The sequence below is a fragment of the Sphaerodactylus townsendi genome, linkage group LG15 (genome assembly GCF_021028975.2).
Source record: "Sphaerodactylus townsendi isolate TG3544 linkage group LG15, MPM_Stown_v2.3, whole genome shotgun sequence".
In the NCBI taxonomy this organism is placed as follows: Eukaryota; Metazoa; Chordata; class Lepidosauria; order Squamata; family Sphaerodactylidae; genus Sphaerodactylus; species Sphaerodactylus townsendi.
The window spans coordinates 5270142-5285718 of NC_059439.1; the positions used below are offsets into that span (position 1 = coordinate 5270142).

The 15577-nt window shown below is 46.5% G+C and overlaps 1 protein-coding gene across 7 annotated transcripts in view; it reads left to right on the forward strand.

Moving 5' to 3' along the window:
- The window catches only part of MAPT (microtubule associated protein tau), a 103905-nt gene that overhangs the window by 33793 nt on the left and 54535 nt on the right, over positions 1 to 15577 (forward strand). For 6 of the 7 annotated variants that reach the window (XM_048516901.1, XM_048516900.1, XM_048516904.1 and 3 more), the window contains exons 2-4: positions 3418 to 3507; positions 11782 to 11868; positions 15423 to 15497. In XM_048516901.1, coding sequence (XP_048372858.1) covers positions 3435 to 3507; positions 11782 to 11868; positions 15423 to 15497 — 235 coding nt within the window. In that variant the 5' untranslated portion in view covers positions 3418 to 3434. The remainder of the gene's footprint in view (positions 1 to 3417; positions 3508 to 11781; positions 11869 to 15422; positions 15498 to 15577) is intronic. The other variant, XM_048516906.1, reaches the window with a different exon arrangement.

Below are 15577 nucleotides of genomic sequence, written 5' to 3' on the forward strand. Positions count from 1 at the left end.
GTGGAATCCCTCATTTCAGCCATGGACCCTGGTCCAATCGGGAAGATTTCACGCTTCGCCCCTAAGGCAACTGCTTCTGCGACCATTCCAACAGGATATTATCCTAAAGAGGGACCGGCCCATCCTACCTGCCGTGCCCCTCAAGAAACAGATGCAATGGTGGCTTCATCACCAGAACCTGATTCAGGGCAAACATTTCTTGTTCCCGATCAGATAATAACTCTTTCACAGATGCCAGCCTCCCAGGGATGGGGTGCCAGCCTCAATCACCATTACACACAAGTGGAAGTGGGGACATCCAATGCGTCCAAGCTGCCTATCCGTAATGTGTTAGAGGTGAGGGCAATCCTCTTAGCCTCCAATGCGCCCAGACCCACGCCCGCTCTTCCAACAATATCCTGAGTAACGACATTATGACAACATCGCAGAGCCAAGTCGTGACACCTCAAACAATCAGTTGCGGCTGACTCAAGATCGCTTTCACGCCTTCTCTAAAGGAAGCCTTTCCAAGATAATGCGTCATGGGTAGAAACCAATCTCTTTGAGCATCAAGGCAGAGCACATCGTGCGGTCTTCTTTGAACCTGAACGCAGACTGGCTAAGCCGGCCAAACACCTTTACCCGGCAGAATGGTCCCCTGAAACAGGGAAACCTTCTTGAGCATCGCACCACGCGCCAGATTCGGCAGACCAAGCATCGCATTTGTTCGGCCAATGCCCGGTGAACGCCGCAAGTGCCAAACTCTTATATGTCCAGATTTTATCACCACAAAGGTACTGGCGATGGCGGTGGATGCCTTTATTGTCAAGCTTCAATGGCCCCTTAAGTCCTACTATAATGTACTTTTCCCGCGCAATTCCCTGTCATAACCGGGTTACTCAGGAAGATCATCACAGAGAAGGGCACAGCAAAGTGATCCTAGTAGCACTCTGGTGCATGGGCCAAGGAGACCTTGGTTCTCCATAATAATCCAGGAACTGCCAGCTGCCCCCTCCAGTTCGAGTTCCGGTTCCTTCCCAGAACTCCCTGCATCAGGGTCCTCTTTTCCAACTTCCAACCCAGACTGGATTAAAACTGACCGTTTGGGTTGTTGTTGCAACGGCAGAAACCGGGATCAAGGGTTACTTCCAGTGAAGTGACTTCAACACACTCCTGGCTCTCCAGAAGCACCATCCACTGTGCTTGGATCTACAACTATAAGTACTTTGGAAACGCTTTCACCATCTGGGCTACAAAGCCAAAGACATTGATCCTGAATCCCCCGATCGCTATCCCTCCATCTTAGACTTCCTACAAAGAGGGTTTCCAGGCTGGTCTCTGCTAGCAACACTCTGAGAAGACGAATTGCGGTCAGCCGGCCTGTCTACAGTTTGGCATACCTTTCAAGGTTTTCCTCGGCCACGCAACATCCTGGACGTTATTCGCTTCCTCCTGTGGTTCAGCAATCTCAACCCCCCCACCTTGTCACCGGTTTCCATCACTGAGATGCTGTAATAACGGGTCCTTCCTCGGTTCCTCACACAAAGCACTCCCTTTGAGCCCATCCAGCATCCATCTCCTTTAAATGGCTCAGAATGAAGGCTCTATTTCTAACAGCCATCACTTCTGGCCAAGGAGAGGCCTCAGAAACTGCGCTACTCTCCATCGCATCCCAATCTCAGAGATCTTCCACTTCCACTCCGACAAGGTCGCCCTTCGGCATGGATCCCACCTTTCGACTCAAGCATGCCCTTCTAGCTTCCCACCCTACAACAGGACATTGTACTACCTACTTCTCTGTCCCTCAGCCTTCTTCCATCCAGTAAAGGAAAAGTCCTTGCAGCACACATTGGATGCCAGATCGGGCAAATTAAGGCATTCCCTCATTAGAACTCATTGAATCTATTAGGAAAAAACCCAAACCATAAGCTTATCAACATCTCTAACCCAAAAATGGGCCATGCCACCTGTCCAATAACTCCTCCATCAGTGCCAATCTGAAAGTCGTGGTATAGTGGAATCCTACAAAGCATTAGATATTCCTGTCCCGTAGGGATAACAGCACATATTCAATTGTGATCAGCGTTTTCCACGCAGCCTTTAGCAGGTAACGCCTCAGTTCGAACAGATATGCTCCGGCAGGCAATCTGGTCAACCCCTCTACCTTTGTGAAGCACTACAAGCTTCAATCTTGGGGGGCATCCGATACAGTATTTGGGCGTAGGGTACTGGAGCATATTATAGATTCCTAACGACAGCCCACCCTAATAAGGGACACTGCTTTTAGAGAGTCCTTCCCACCAGATGGGCCTCATAGCTACCAAGAGAACGGTCCATTGGTTCACTTACGTGAAGAGGCCTTCTCTTGTGCAAGCGTTAACCATCTTTGGCCCTCCTCAAGCGGCAAGGCCGTTAACAGTGCAAATTGAGCTCCAGAACAGTACCAAATAATTATAGCAACCCTACCGGGTTCTTAGTTCACCTTGGGTTACCTAGGGCTCTCCTTCCAGGCCCAAACCAGTTTAGTTTTAGCTAAGGCTAGAGTTAATGTTGTTATAATGTTAGACGTTATCTCTCTTGTGAGACTTTTGTTCCTTCTTACTGTACTTCAACTGCTCGGCTAGTCGGATACTGGATAAAACGAGTTCCAAACCTGGACAGGAAGTGACGGAATTCTTCTTCCTGCCTCCCTGAATGGGGGTGGAAACCACCCACCAAGATGGTCTACGCCTACAAGAGAAGGCCTCTTCACGGTAAGTGAACCAATGGACCGTTCTCGCATTCTGAAGCAGCTGTCTTTCAGTACTATGTGGAAAAGAGCAAACTTCTAACCCTAATGGTCTCCAAGCCCAGTATACACTTTTGGGACAGGACTCACAGGTTGAGAAGCACTGGTCTAGTAGACAAAGTGGTGGAGTGGGCTTAGTCTGTGTTCAGATCCCTCCTCTTTAAGAACTGTAAATCTCCCTCATTTGGCCTGAGCTCTTTTAATTTGTTTTCCATATCCCTGGAAAGTGCTTATTAATAACCTGCTTGGCCAATGAATGCAGGCATTGGTGGAAACCATTTTTTAAAGCTAAAGATCATTGAAGAAAGCTAGTTCAGTCTTCTGATGTTCTCTGGGAGTGCATACCACAAGGAAGGTGTGTTTGTGTGTGTGTGGGGGGGGTCAGTGAATTCTGTACTCTGTATTGGACTACCTAAACCAGGGATAGGGAACCTGCGGCTCTCCAGATGTTCAGGAACTACAATTCCCATCAGCCTCTGTCAGCATGGCCAATTGGCCATGCTGGTAGGGGCTGATGGGAATTGTAGTTCCTGAACATCTGGAGAGCCGCAGGTTCCCTACCCCTGACCTAAACCATGCAGACATATAACATTTTTTTATTAAGATGTATAAGAAGGGCATTCTGTGATACTCTTCTTTTTTTTTACTAGATAACCTTTGGGACAGAATGGCAAATCAACATCAGGACTTCAATATGACAGATGACCATTTGATGAGCCATGTCAGGCGAAATCAGACAGGTAAGCCTCACCAGGTGGGAGACAGCAAGCTTTCTCAACAGGGTGGAGCCCTTGTGGTCCAGGAGGATGGTGGTGCAGATCCCAGAACCAGTGGAGAAAGGCTGACCGCGGAGATGGAGGCTGGCAGTGTAAAGGGGCTGAGGAAAGGTTGGTTGCAAGTCCTAGTCAAAGGTACCTTTGTGCATGTTGATGTACCTCTGCGGCCGGTGCTTTGCATTCAGCCGTTGATCCCTGCTTTGTGGGAACCTTTTCACTTGAAAAAGCAGTTATCTCTGCGATCAGTAAAATGGCTGTAAGATGGTGAGAAGATACAAAGGAGGTGCTGTGTGGTTTCTGGGCTGTATGGCCGTGTTCTAGCAGCATTCTCTCCTGACGTTTCACCTGCATCTGTGGCTGGCATCTTCAGAGGATGCCAGCCACAGATGCAGGCGAAACGTCAGGAGAGAATGCTGCTAGAACACGGTCATACAGCCCGGAAACCACACAGCACCCCAGTGATTCCGGCCGTGAAAGCCTTCGACAATACATAGATACAAAGGACTTCTGCATTTAAGAGACCGTCTCATTTATTGATATGCGAGCTTTTGGAGAGTTCGCCTGCTTCGCGGTGTGGACTAAAGAATACTGAGAACAAACCAGATAAACAGAATGAAAATTACAATAATGGAAGTGCCAAATGCACCCTCATTATATTACCGTGTCACTGAACATTCACTGAATGTTACGTAAATCCATGTGACAATATACCCGTTGTACTGTGAGAACAGCCCGTCTTTCCTGTTCTGATTCTTGTAAAGTCCAGTAAAAATGGGAGATCCTTACTGCTTCTCTGTATCTGTTTGAGACTTTTTAATAAGACTGTTATTTATTTGAAACTTGGAAGAACCGTCCCCTCCTCCTTCCCCTCTTCCCCAGATGTCATTCATGGCCTCTTTAAATGTGCACCTACCTGTATGTGTTTCTCATCAACTTCATTAAATGTTGTCTGTAATCCTAGGCATTGCAATGAGTTTCCAGAGAAAGGTGGGTTAAATGTGTCTTAAATAAATATTTGTTAGTCCCCATTTTGTGGGAATTAGTAATATATTTTCTCTGAACTTTATGCTTTTGGCTGTTACAACTTCTGTCTACAAATAAAGCTCTCTCTGACAATACCCTGAATATTTTTAACACTTGAGAGTGTTCTCTGTCACAACTTCCAAATTAAAAAGTAAGTTTTGCTTACAAGATCGAGCATTATTCCAAAATGGCAAAGGCAAGACATTTCCATTGCATCTGGACAAATGCAATGTAAGTTGGGATGCTGAAGCCTTCTATTGTGTTTTTTCACGTTCTAGTAAACCTAACCCTTGCTAAAGAAATAATCTCTCTGCTCTCTTGTTTTGCAAGAGGCTTGCAGATCACTAACCCACTCCTGCAAATTCCCCGGGCATTTGTTCCCTGGTCCTAATAAAGGGAAGGGTTTCCCCTTCTGCCCGCATACCACGTGAAACAGGCTCTCCTACTGCTGTGAACGGCATTGTTATATCCAAATTCAGCAAATGCTAACAGGTTTACCCAATTATCTTGATGGAAATTTACAAAGCACCTCAGGTATTACTCTAATACTGCATTTGTTCTCTCTGTTTGGCTGTCCGTGGCAGTGTGATAGGCTGAAGACAACTCCTGTTCCACCCCTAACAGTTTCAAGTACTGGTCATTGTGGGTTTTCCAGGCTGTGTGACCGTGGTCGGTAGATCTTGTTTCTAATGTTTTGCCTGCATCTGTGGCTGGCATCAGAGGTGTGTTACAGAGAGACCTCTGTTACACACTGTGTCCAGTCCACAGTGTGTAACAGACTTCACTCTGTGATACGCCTCTGATACACTCTGTGATACACAACAACCAGTTGGATCCAGCTGTGAAAGCCTTTGACAACATAGTTTCAAGAACTGTTTCCAAAATCGGGACACAAATTGACTTCCCCAGCCAGAGACTATTTTTTCCGGGGGCCCAGGCAGCCTGTATATGTGCCCAATGAATAGTTGGGCTAACTGTTGGGGTGAGGGGATACCTGCACAAGGGATGAAGCGTTCTTGCCTTGAACACAAGTCTACGACGACCCAAATCACTGTCTTTCCGTGGTCTTGGGCAGTTCAGTAATAAAGTCCATAGAAACTACCTTCCATGGGGCGGCCAGGGGCGGCAGTAGCAGCCCTCGGTTGTTTCTCTGGCACTGTTTTTGCCATGGCACATACCGGGCACCCCTTGACATATGTTTCCACATCCTTGCAGAGGGTCTGCCACCAGAATTGCCTTCTCACCAAATGCAACAGAAATACTCTGCTTCCCATGGGAGTAGAAGGTGTCAAGGATAAGCTTGTTTATTTATCAGGTGTGTTAAATACTGAAAGTGACAACAAAGCAAGAATATTCCATTAACAGTGTGGTTACATCTAGCAGGCAGAGTGCATCTATCTTAAAGCTGTTACATCGACAGGACTGCACCCCAATCACCTAGATGCAATCACAGTCTACATATAAACGGCCTTGGTCCAGAATTAGGAATGTGCGTCAATCACTAGGTTCCATCCCCGACCCTTGAGTGGTATATTTCAGCTACTTTTTTCTGCCTATGGTGGAAGCATTTACATCAACTTTAATGTGGACCTTGCAGATGTCAGCAGCAATTTCTTTTGTTTCTGTTTGATTTGACCAATACTCTGATTAAATATTTTATAACGCAATCGTGCCTATAAATAGGCCTGCTTTTACCCTTTGAGGGAGCAGGTGCCTGCAGATTGTCAGGATTCACCTTCTGCGGCAACTTCTACGGCGCAGCTGCTGGTCTCGCTGACGGAAGTAGAGCTCTATTTTGTTCTGTTTATTATATTTGTACCCCGCCTAATACTAGAGTCTCTTGCAAAGGCTTACAAAAGTTGCAAAAAATAAAAACCGCAAGAAATGTCATTTAAAACAGCAATAAAAACAGCAATAAAAATCACATTCAAAATAACTTCAACCCCCAATCTTACACACACACACATACCCCCGATCAGCAGATGTAAAAGGGGTTTCCAGGGAGGCTAACCAAATGGCTGGGTGAAGATGAAGGTGTTTGCCATGCGCCTAAATCCATAAAGGGTAGGTGCTTGGCGAATCTCCAAGGGAAGATTGTTCCAGAGTATGGCAGCAATCATGGAGAAAGCCCTCCCATGTGCCCCCATCACATACCTCGGTGGGGGGCGGGGGGGAGGTACTTCCAGAAGCTCTTCGCATTGTGATCCGTGCCAAGGCAGGTACATATGGCACAGGAGCTCCTTTGGGTGGGCAGGGCCCAAGCCTTCTAGGGTTTTGTATGTCAACATTTTATATTGGGAACAAATTGGGAGCCAGTATAGTTCCTTAGAGACTGGATTGATGTCCATCTAGCTGCCTTATGGTGCACCAACTCCCTACTTCCGGGCTGTCTTCAAGGGCAGCCCAAATTGGAGCTCATTACAGTAACCCATTTGGGAGGTTGCCAGAGCATGTAACACTGTGGCCAGGTCCCCTTTGTCCAAAAACAAGTGGAGCTGGCGAACCAGATCGAGCTGCTGGAAGGAACACGTGGAAGCCGTTACCTGAAGCTCAAATGACAGCGATGAATCCAGGAACATGCCCAGATCTTACACCTGGTTCTTCTGGGGCAATACAACCCCATCCAGAACTGGGTGCCCCATGATCTCATGGACTTAGGAACCCATAACACAAAGAACTTCCATCTCATCTGGATTCAGCCGTAGTTCATTGGTCCTGATCTAATCCATAACTGCTTCCAGGCAATAGTCCAGCACACAGAGCGCCTCTCCTGACTGATGAAATGGAGAAATAGAGCTGGAGAAATGGAGAAATAGATCATCTACATATTGATAATCTTTGATTCCAGATCCCCAGATGACCTCACCCAGTGACTTCATATAGATGTTGAATAGTGTAGGGAACAGAACCAAGACTTGGGGACAGTGGTGGGATCCAAAAATTTTAGTAACAGGTTCCCATGGTGGTAGGATTCAAACTGTGGTGTAGTGCCAATGGGGCTGGGCGGGGCACGACGGGGGCGTGGCCGGGCATTCCTAAGTGGGGCTGTGGCAAGGAGGCAGCCGCTGCGCCAGTCCTTGGCCGGGAAACGAATGCACGCAGGCGCAGGTGCAGGCTGCCACACACGCCAGTGCACCTCCTGCTAGACTGCTTCAAGTTCTGCACGCTACTGCTGAGAGGAGGGGTGTAACTAAGGCAAAATTCACGTGGCAAAATCACCAATTAGTAACCCCCTCTCGGCACACACAAATAATTAGTAACCTACTCTCGAGAACCTGTGAGAACCTGCTGGATCCCACCTCTGCTTGGGGAACTCCACATGAGTCCTCCCAGGACTACAAGCACGAATCCCCCAGCACTATCTTCTGGAACTGATCCTGAAGGTAGGATGAGAACCACTGCAATTCAGTGCCAGCAAAATACCATAGTCGGTGGTATCAAAAACCACTGAGAGATCAAGGAGAACCAATAGGATAGTATCCCCCATCTCCAGTGGTGGGATTCAAATAATTTAACAACTGGTTCTGGTGGTGGGAATAATTTAACAACTGATTGTTTGCAAGCACCATTTTAACAACCGGTTCTGCTGAAGTGGTGCAAACCTGCTGAATACCACCACTGCCTGTCTCCCTCCCAGTTACGGTCATCCGTCAGGACAACCAAGACCATTTCATTGCCATAACCATGCCTGAAACCAGATTGACATGGGTCCAAAAAGTCAGTTTCTTCCAAGTAAGCCTGCAGTTGAAGCACCACCTCCAGGACCTTGCACCAAAATAGTACGTTGGCCACCATAGGGTCCAAAGAGGGCCCCTTCGAAAAGGGGCAGACCACCACCTCTTTTAGAAACACTGGCACTATTCCCTCCATCAAAGAGGCACTTACCGTCTCTTGAACCCACTGAGCCAGCACTCCCCACCAGCTTGCTTTTATCAGCAGGATGGGCAAGGGTCCAGAGAATATAGCAGGCTGCATCGCTGCAAACAACTTGTCCACACCCTTGGACCTCAAGAACTGAAGTTGATCCAATGAAACCAGACCACATGGTGCTTCAGGCACCTCCACAGGATGCTGTTCAACAGTGGAGTCAAGTCCTGTGCGGATCTGAGCAACTTTCTCTTGAAAGTGCACAGGAAAGTCATCACGGCAGATACCAGGGGACACCCCAGTATACCATGGCGCCTAAAGGGCTCTACCAGCAGGGTGAGGATGGTCAGGTGCGATCAGGTTGATGGCTCTCCAGATCTCATTATTCCAAAGGGAGACCAGGGCCTCAACAGGAACTCCGACGATGTCACCAGGAAAATCCCCCAGAGCTCTCAGGAATCCTTGGGATTCCATCTTCCTCCAGGGACAGACCATCTTAATCGGCCCCCACCCCTGCAGTGCGGGAGTGACATCTGAAGCCCATACTTCACCAGGTAATTGTCCATGACTAGGGACAGATCTTGAGTCCTCCAACTAATGGATCACCTACAACCTGCTCCGTTTCAAAGACCAGGTCGAGAACACGTCCAGCTGAGTGTGTTGAGTCAGAAACAAACTGAGACAGCCCCATGGTTGCCATGGTGGCCATGAGATTCTGAGCTGGAGCATCAGAGGCATCCTTGGGGTGGAGATTGAAGTCCCCTACAACCAATGTACTGGGAGCCTCCAACATCACCTTTGAGACTGCCAGCTCAGGTGTGGAGCAGCTGGGCAGCAGGGCGAGCAGTACACCAGGAGCAGTCCCAACTTGTCTGTCTCGCCAAGCCTCAAAAACTAACTCTCTACACAGGGCGGGAGGGTCATCTGTTGAAGGTGATGGAATCTCTATGGACCACATGCTCTCCCACCCCCTGCCCTACCAGCCTAGGCTGATGCTGCACACAGTAATACATGATCTCCGTGAAGCACACCAGTTCAGTCCCCTATGCAGGATCAAGCCCTGGATGAGGACATATTTATTTTGGACTTAACAATGGTTTACAAACATCTGACCCCCTTCTCTACAACCTATCTCTCTGAGCCCCAACGTCATAGGGACTCCTGCCCGTCAGCACTGGAATATGACCCACTGAAGATGGAGCACAGTGACGAGCAACGCCAGGCTTGAAGCTTGTGTCCCTGCTGCCAAGCCAAACCACTGCTACGGTTTATGTGGAACATAAGAGGAACATGAGAGGTTTCTTTCCCTTTCAGGGTGTTTAAGTCCTAGGCTTAAGCCGATTCAGCCGGTTCATAGGGTTCCTACTGAACTTGCAAATGTGGATCTAGGAAATCCCAGACCAGAGTTGTCATGTCCCTGATCTGTTCAATAGCAAGAATCTGTATTCAGATGCTTTCTTTATTATGAAACAGCATCAGGGAAAAACATTTATACTTCTGTAGCCAGAACTAGAAGTGCCAAAACACCTTCCTTTATATCCCATGTTGTGCTTTTCCACATCACACTATACCACCCCGGACACCAGTTCGCAAGGAGGGTTGGACCTTCTCCAGTCCCATGGTCCAGAGAGCCTTCACTTAAGTCGAAACAACCCACGCTCCCTAGTTCTGTGGAGAGCAACAACAAGCAGGTGTCTAACAAGCAGACGAGGCTTTGCTTGGGAAACGAAACTAAAGCAAAAGCAGACGGGAGGGAGGAAGGGAGTAGGGAAACAGGATCCCACGTCCCACCTGGGAAACATGGCAGGATCAAATCAGAACTGGACAGATCATGACAAGAACCTAGGACAGGGGTGGCGAACCTATGGCACTCCAGATGTTCATGGACTACAATTCCCATCAGCCCCTGCCAGCATGGCCAATTGGCCGTTCTGGCAGGGGCTGATGGGAATTGTAGTCCATAAACATCTGGGGTGCCATAGGTTGGCCACCCCTGACCTAGGAGATCTTTGTCTCCACCCTACTGTGGATCCCTGCTGTGGAGTCCATGACCAGCTCCACAACTCAAGAAGAAGAGTAGTTAGTTTTTCTTCCCCACTTTTTTCTATCTTCAGAGCACAGCGGCTTGCAATCACCTTCCCTGTCCCTCCCTGCATCAGACACCTTGTGAGGCAGGTGATTCTGAGAGTTCCAAGGGAACGGTGACTGGCCCAAGTTCACCCAGTCGGCTTCATGTATAGGAGTGAGGGATCAAACCTGGTTCTCCAGATTAGAGTCCACCATTCTTAATCACCACACCAGGATAACTATTAGTTGTAACTGCCACCTTTCTGTGTTTGCTTCCTGGCTTTTAGTGATAGTTCCTGCCTCTTTTCTGTATTTACTTGTTTTCATGGGAAAGGAAAGAAGTCCATAGTCCTTTGGGAACTGTCTCCAGCTCTGTGATCTTTGGGTATAGGCATCAAGATTCCTTTTAGTATAGGCATCAAGATATACGCTTAGAAAATCATTATGTATGCTGGGAGCAGAAAGATGAGAAAAAGGGACGACTCACAAGAGCACCTTTGTTAATTCTCCTCGGTAGAATCACTTCCCCATCAGTATTCCTCTTGAGTCAGATTCATCTTGGAAAAACAAAAAGGTTCAAACATTAAAGACGTATCAGACTGAGACTGGTGTCCCCTTCACCCGTCCTGTACAGACTTTTTTTTTTGGCGGGGTTGGTGGTGGTGGTAACTAGATCATTTACATGTAAATGACAGGAGAGCAGTGGATCCCTGCTGACTTGGACACAGGTCCTTTTGTATTAACCAGAGTAGAGACTTTGATTTTAGAGAACTATATTTCAGCAGATTTTGTCAGTAGTGAATGCAACCAGCAGTATTACTGGGACATGTATTTTGCATCTTTTATTTAAATCTGCTTTGGATAATTTTTGTTTCCTTTTGTCTGCATATTGATTATCGTTATGTTCTAGCACCCTGAGAATGACTTTTTCTTGCCCAGCAAGGCATAACCTTCAAATCCTTCAAAAGGAAATTATAAAAGGGGGGGGGGTGTTTTGCCTGTGGATTTCCTCTGGTTTTGCTTCCTTTTTGTTGTTGCTGTTTGATGGATCAGTTGCTCTTAACGGCTTGCCTTGCCTGTTCTGCTGAAGCTGCTGAAAAGCTACCTGGCATTTCCAAAGCATTACCTTCCTCTTGCTAGTATCTGCCATTACTGCCAGCTCGCAGTAACATCCTTGCCAGCCTGTGCAAAGTGGGACTTGGCAGGCTTTAACAAGAGGACCTTTTTGCATAGGGGGCAGCCCACAATCCATAGCTGAGCGCCAAATGTGTGTTTTTTCAGGCTCTCCCCTGCAGATACCTGTCGATGATGGATCCGATGAAGCTGTGTCTGATGCCTCTGATGCTAAGAGCACCCCAACTGTGGAAGGTGGGAGCTCTTTGTCTCCTTACTTTGAAATTCATTGCAGCCAACACCCAAACAGTGTTCAGAAGTGAATCCAAACAGGGGCTTAAAAAAAAAAAACTCTTTCACATTTTTGCTTCCAGTTTTAAATTATCTGCATTTAGTGTAATAGTTTTTGTGATTTAAAAAAATGCTCCACACCGCATCTGTTTCAATTCTGTTTTCTTTTTGCCTTGAATCCTAGCACATCAAAAGCCAGCCAACTAATGCATATAATGTTCTAACAAGTTGGTCCCCCATAGACTCCTTATCTGCCCTCTGTGCTTACAAAGCTATATTCTAAGTTAATGTAGAACTCAAATCTAGATACCATTAAGTAAAAATCCTTCATTGTGTAGGAAAGCCCTTTCTAGCTTGCTGGGGAAAAAATTAAAGGCAGCGTTTTTTGTTTTTTTAATGACTTTTTTTTATGACTCTGTGTTAACTGGCTTGCTAAGAGGCCATTGGCAAACTGAAGTCAAACAATGCACTCTGTGGAGTGACTGTACAAAGATTGAATTCCAGAACAGATACCGTGCTTCCCCGAAAATAAGACAGGGTCTTATATTAATTTTTACTCCAAAAGATGCATTAGGGCTTATTTTCTGGGGATGTCTTATTTTTTTCCATGACTTTGTGCCCCCTGCGTGACCAGATCACCTGTGCCGGGGAATCTGTAACTAGGACTTATTTTTGGAGTAGGGCTTATATTTCAAGCATCTTCCAAAAATCCCGAAAAATCATGCTAGGGCTTGTTTTCAGGATAGGTCTTATTTTTGGGGAAACAGGGTAATGTACATGTGGATGGAGAGAGCTTGAAATAGTGGATCATCTGATTTTGTTTTGCACATGGTATGATCTATATAGAGTGAAATGATAGGATCCAGTCCTGAGGAATTTAGGATCTGTAGATAGGACAAAGATTGTATCATTTTAATTAAATGATGAGAATCTGAGGATTTCTCTAGACCTGGTAAAATTCTTCTCAGTGGTAAAATTCTTCTCACCTGGGAGGAAAATATTAATTTTTGTGATAGGGGTTAAGAAATTTTTTAGTTAATCTCAAATTTAGAAATAAAATAGAATTTAAAACATATAGAAATATATGCATATGATAATAATGGCACCAAAAATATAATTCAGTTTGGCCAGACTTGAGACCTTAGGTCAGGTGAATTGACTATTAGAGGAAAGAAATGAATGGTATGTGGCCAGTTGGAGCTGATGTTGTACATAACCTTACAAATAAACCCGTGGAGCTCAATAGTCCACAAAACATTTTTGCTCATCTGGTGGCCTGTGCATCTATATGTTAGTGGCTAAATGGAGAGAACTTCCATTTGAATCTGGTAGTCCAGGTGTCTGTCCAGGTGGTATGCATCCTTATAAAATTATTTATATGGTTTGGTTTAATACCACATAATAGCTTACCTGGCAAGAAGAAATGCTGTTTTTGTAATCTCTGTGTTCATTGGCCTCTCTTGCTTGCCACTAATTACAAAATCAGTATGTGTGAAAATGCATTCCTGAGTGAGCTTGCCTGTTTGATTTGGAAAACTGGTTTTAAATAGATTGCCTGTTGATCATGAATTTGTCCTAGTAACTACAATTGCACTTTTCTCTGGGGCTGGGAATTCAAGAACAGTTTTGGTGGGGCAGGGCGGGGTGGGGTGGGGTGGGGGGCTGGCATACAGGCAAATACCACCCATGTGCCTTGGAGAGAATCTTGCTACTACATCTAAACTGGGAGCAGACTAAGTTCAGGTGAACACAGCTGCTCTAAACAATACTAAAGAAAACTGCCAGAGTGGGGCAAGGCAAATCTGTAGTGTCCTCTTGTTATATTATAAATCTCTATTTTAGGAATGTGCAAGAATTGGGTCTTTTTTTGTTGGGCTTGAGTTATCAAATATTAACACTGCTCTTGCTTATAAATATAGTACCTGTCCCATTAGATACCACTGTTGGCAATTCCATTATCTCTAGCAAGTGGAATCCCTTAAATAGATTTATTGAGTTCATGTTAATTAATTCTCTTTATTTCCTTCTGTGGTACACTTTATCTTGGCCAGGTATGCTAAGAATGAGTGCCGCAGAAAATAGAAGCAAATTTGCTTGTAGTTTGTGTAGTGGTGGCCTTCATCGTTAAAAGTTATTGTTATATTATTTTGTCTAAAAGCCTATGTGCTGCGTAGACTTCCTTGAATAAATTCAGGGTGGTGGTGGTGGAAGACAATTTTGGGTGCCAAGTATTTCAGCTCCTGAAGTCGATGGCACTGACTTATATAAAAAAGGGAGGCAGTACTTTTTTCTTATTCAAATTGTACACTAAATATTGATCCCAGTGGTGAAGCACCCACCGAGACATGTGGGGTCACATGTCCTGGGCAGAGGCCATTTGGGTCAGGGGGTGGAAAATCACCCCCGCACCCCTCCTTCCTCTCCCCCGCTGTGCCCCAGACAGGCTCCCAGACAGGCCCAGCCAAGAGGAAAGTTCAGCCAGTGCGCCCAGAGCCGGGAGCAGTGTGGCTGGCGCTGCGGAGGGTGTGCTGGCAAGGGAGAGGGCCTTCCCATTTGAGTGCGCCAGGCAGGGAGGTGGTGCTGGGGCCGGCCTCTCCCTGGACAGCATGCCCTCCGCAGCACCAGTCACGCTGCCTCTGGGCACGTCGGCTGAGCCTTCTCCCCTCAGCACCACCCTGCCAGGCTGCCCGGGACCACTGCTGGCTCAGATAGTGGGGGGGAGGTGTAGCTACCACATGGCATGCAGGGGTTCCATTTCCCCCTGTTATGCTTCTGATTCATCTCTAAAGGTATGCAATAGTTTTGTAAGCTAGTTCTTAAAAATAGGACCAAAATGGGCGAGTCATTGCAGTCTCTTGCAGTCAGTAACCAGAGACAGGGACTGGAGAGTACATTTCTGATTTGATCTCCTTGTGCTCCTCTTGTTTGTCTCGTTGACTGTCTTGTGTGAGTTCTGTCTTTTGTCTTAACCTAGAGTAGAAACTGGGTGGGAGGGGAGAATGCCGCACATGTTGTCTGCTGCTCTCTTTTGCTATGAATGGGCAGAGCTTTGACTGGTGTCTGAAGACTTTGTAGTCAGCCCTTTTCTCTTGGTACAGCCATGCTAGTAGTTTACACTCCACAAGGCTGTTCTACATGTGCAAAGACTTTGCTTGGCCTTCCGTTGTTTTGGAAAGAGTAGGAGGTGAGTTCAGGAAATGCTGCCAGTTACTTCTGGTGTGAGGAGAAGGGGGTAGGGCTTCATTGAGAAGCAGTCTCTTCTTCGTTGGGGCGCAGTGGCTAAAGCACAGGGCTTGAATGTACAAGATTCTGTTCAAAATTGTTCCTCAAGTTGGGTTTCACTGGAAAACTCTGAACACATCTCCTGCCACGGTTAGCATTGACTTGGCTCTTGTATTGATCTTGCCCACCCGATTTAGAGAAAATGTTGCAAGATGTCTAAAGCGGGACATTCTTCAGTTCCCATAAATAACCTGTCTGGTGGCTCTTAGCTGCATCGTTGTGCCTTTGTGTTTCAGATGCCACTGCTCCATTAGTGGAGGAGGATCGGATTGCAACTCGGCAGAATGCAGAAATACCCGAAGGAATCACAGGTGAAGATTCTGTGAAGAAAATGTTACACCCCCCCCTTCCCCAACATCTATTAACTCTTGAATCAGGATTACTTTACACA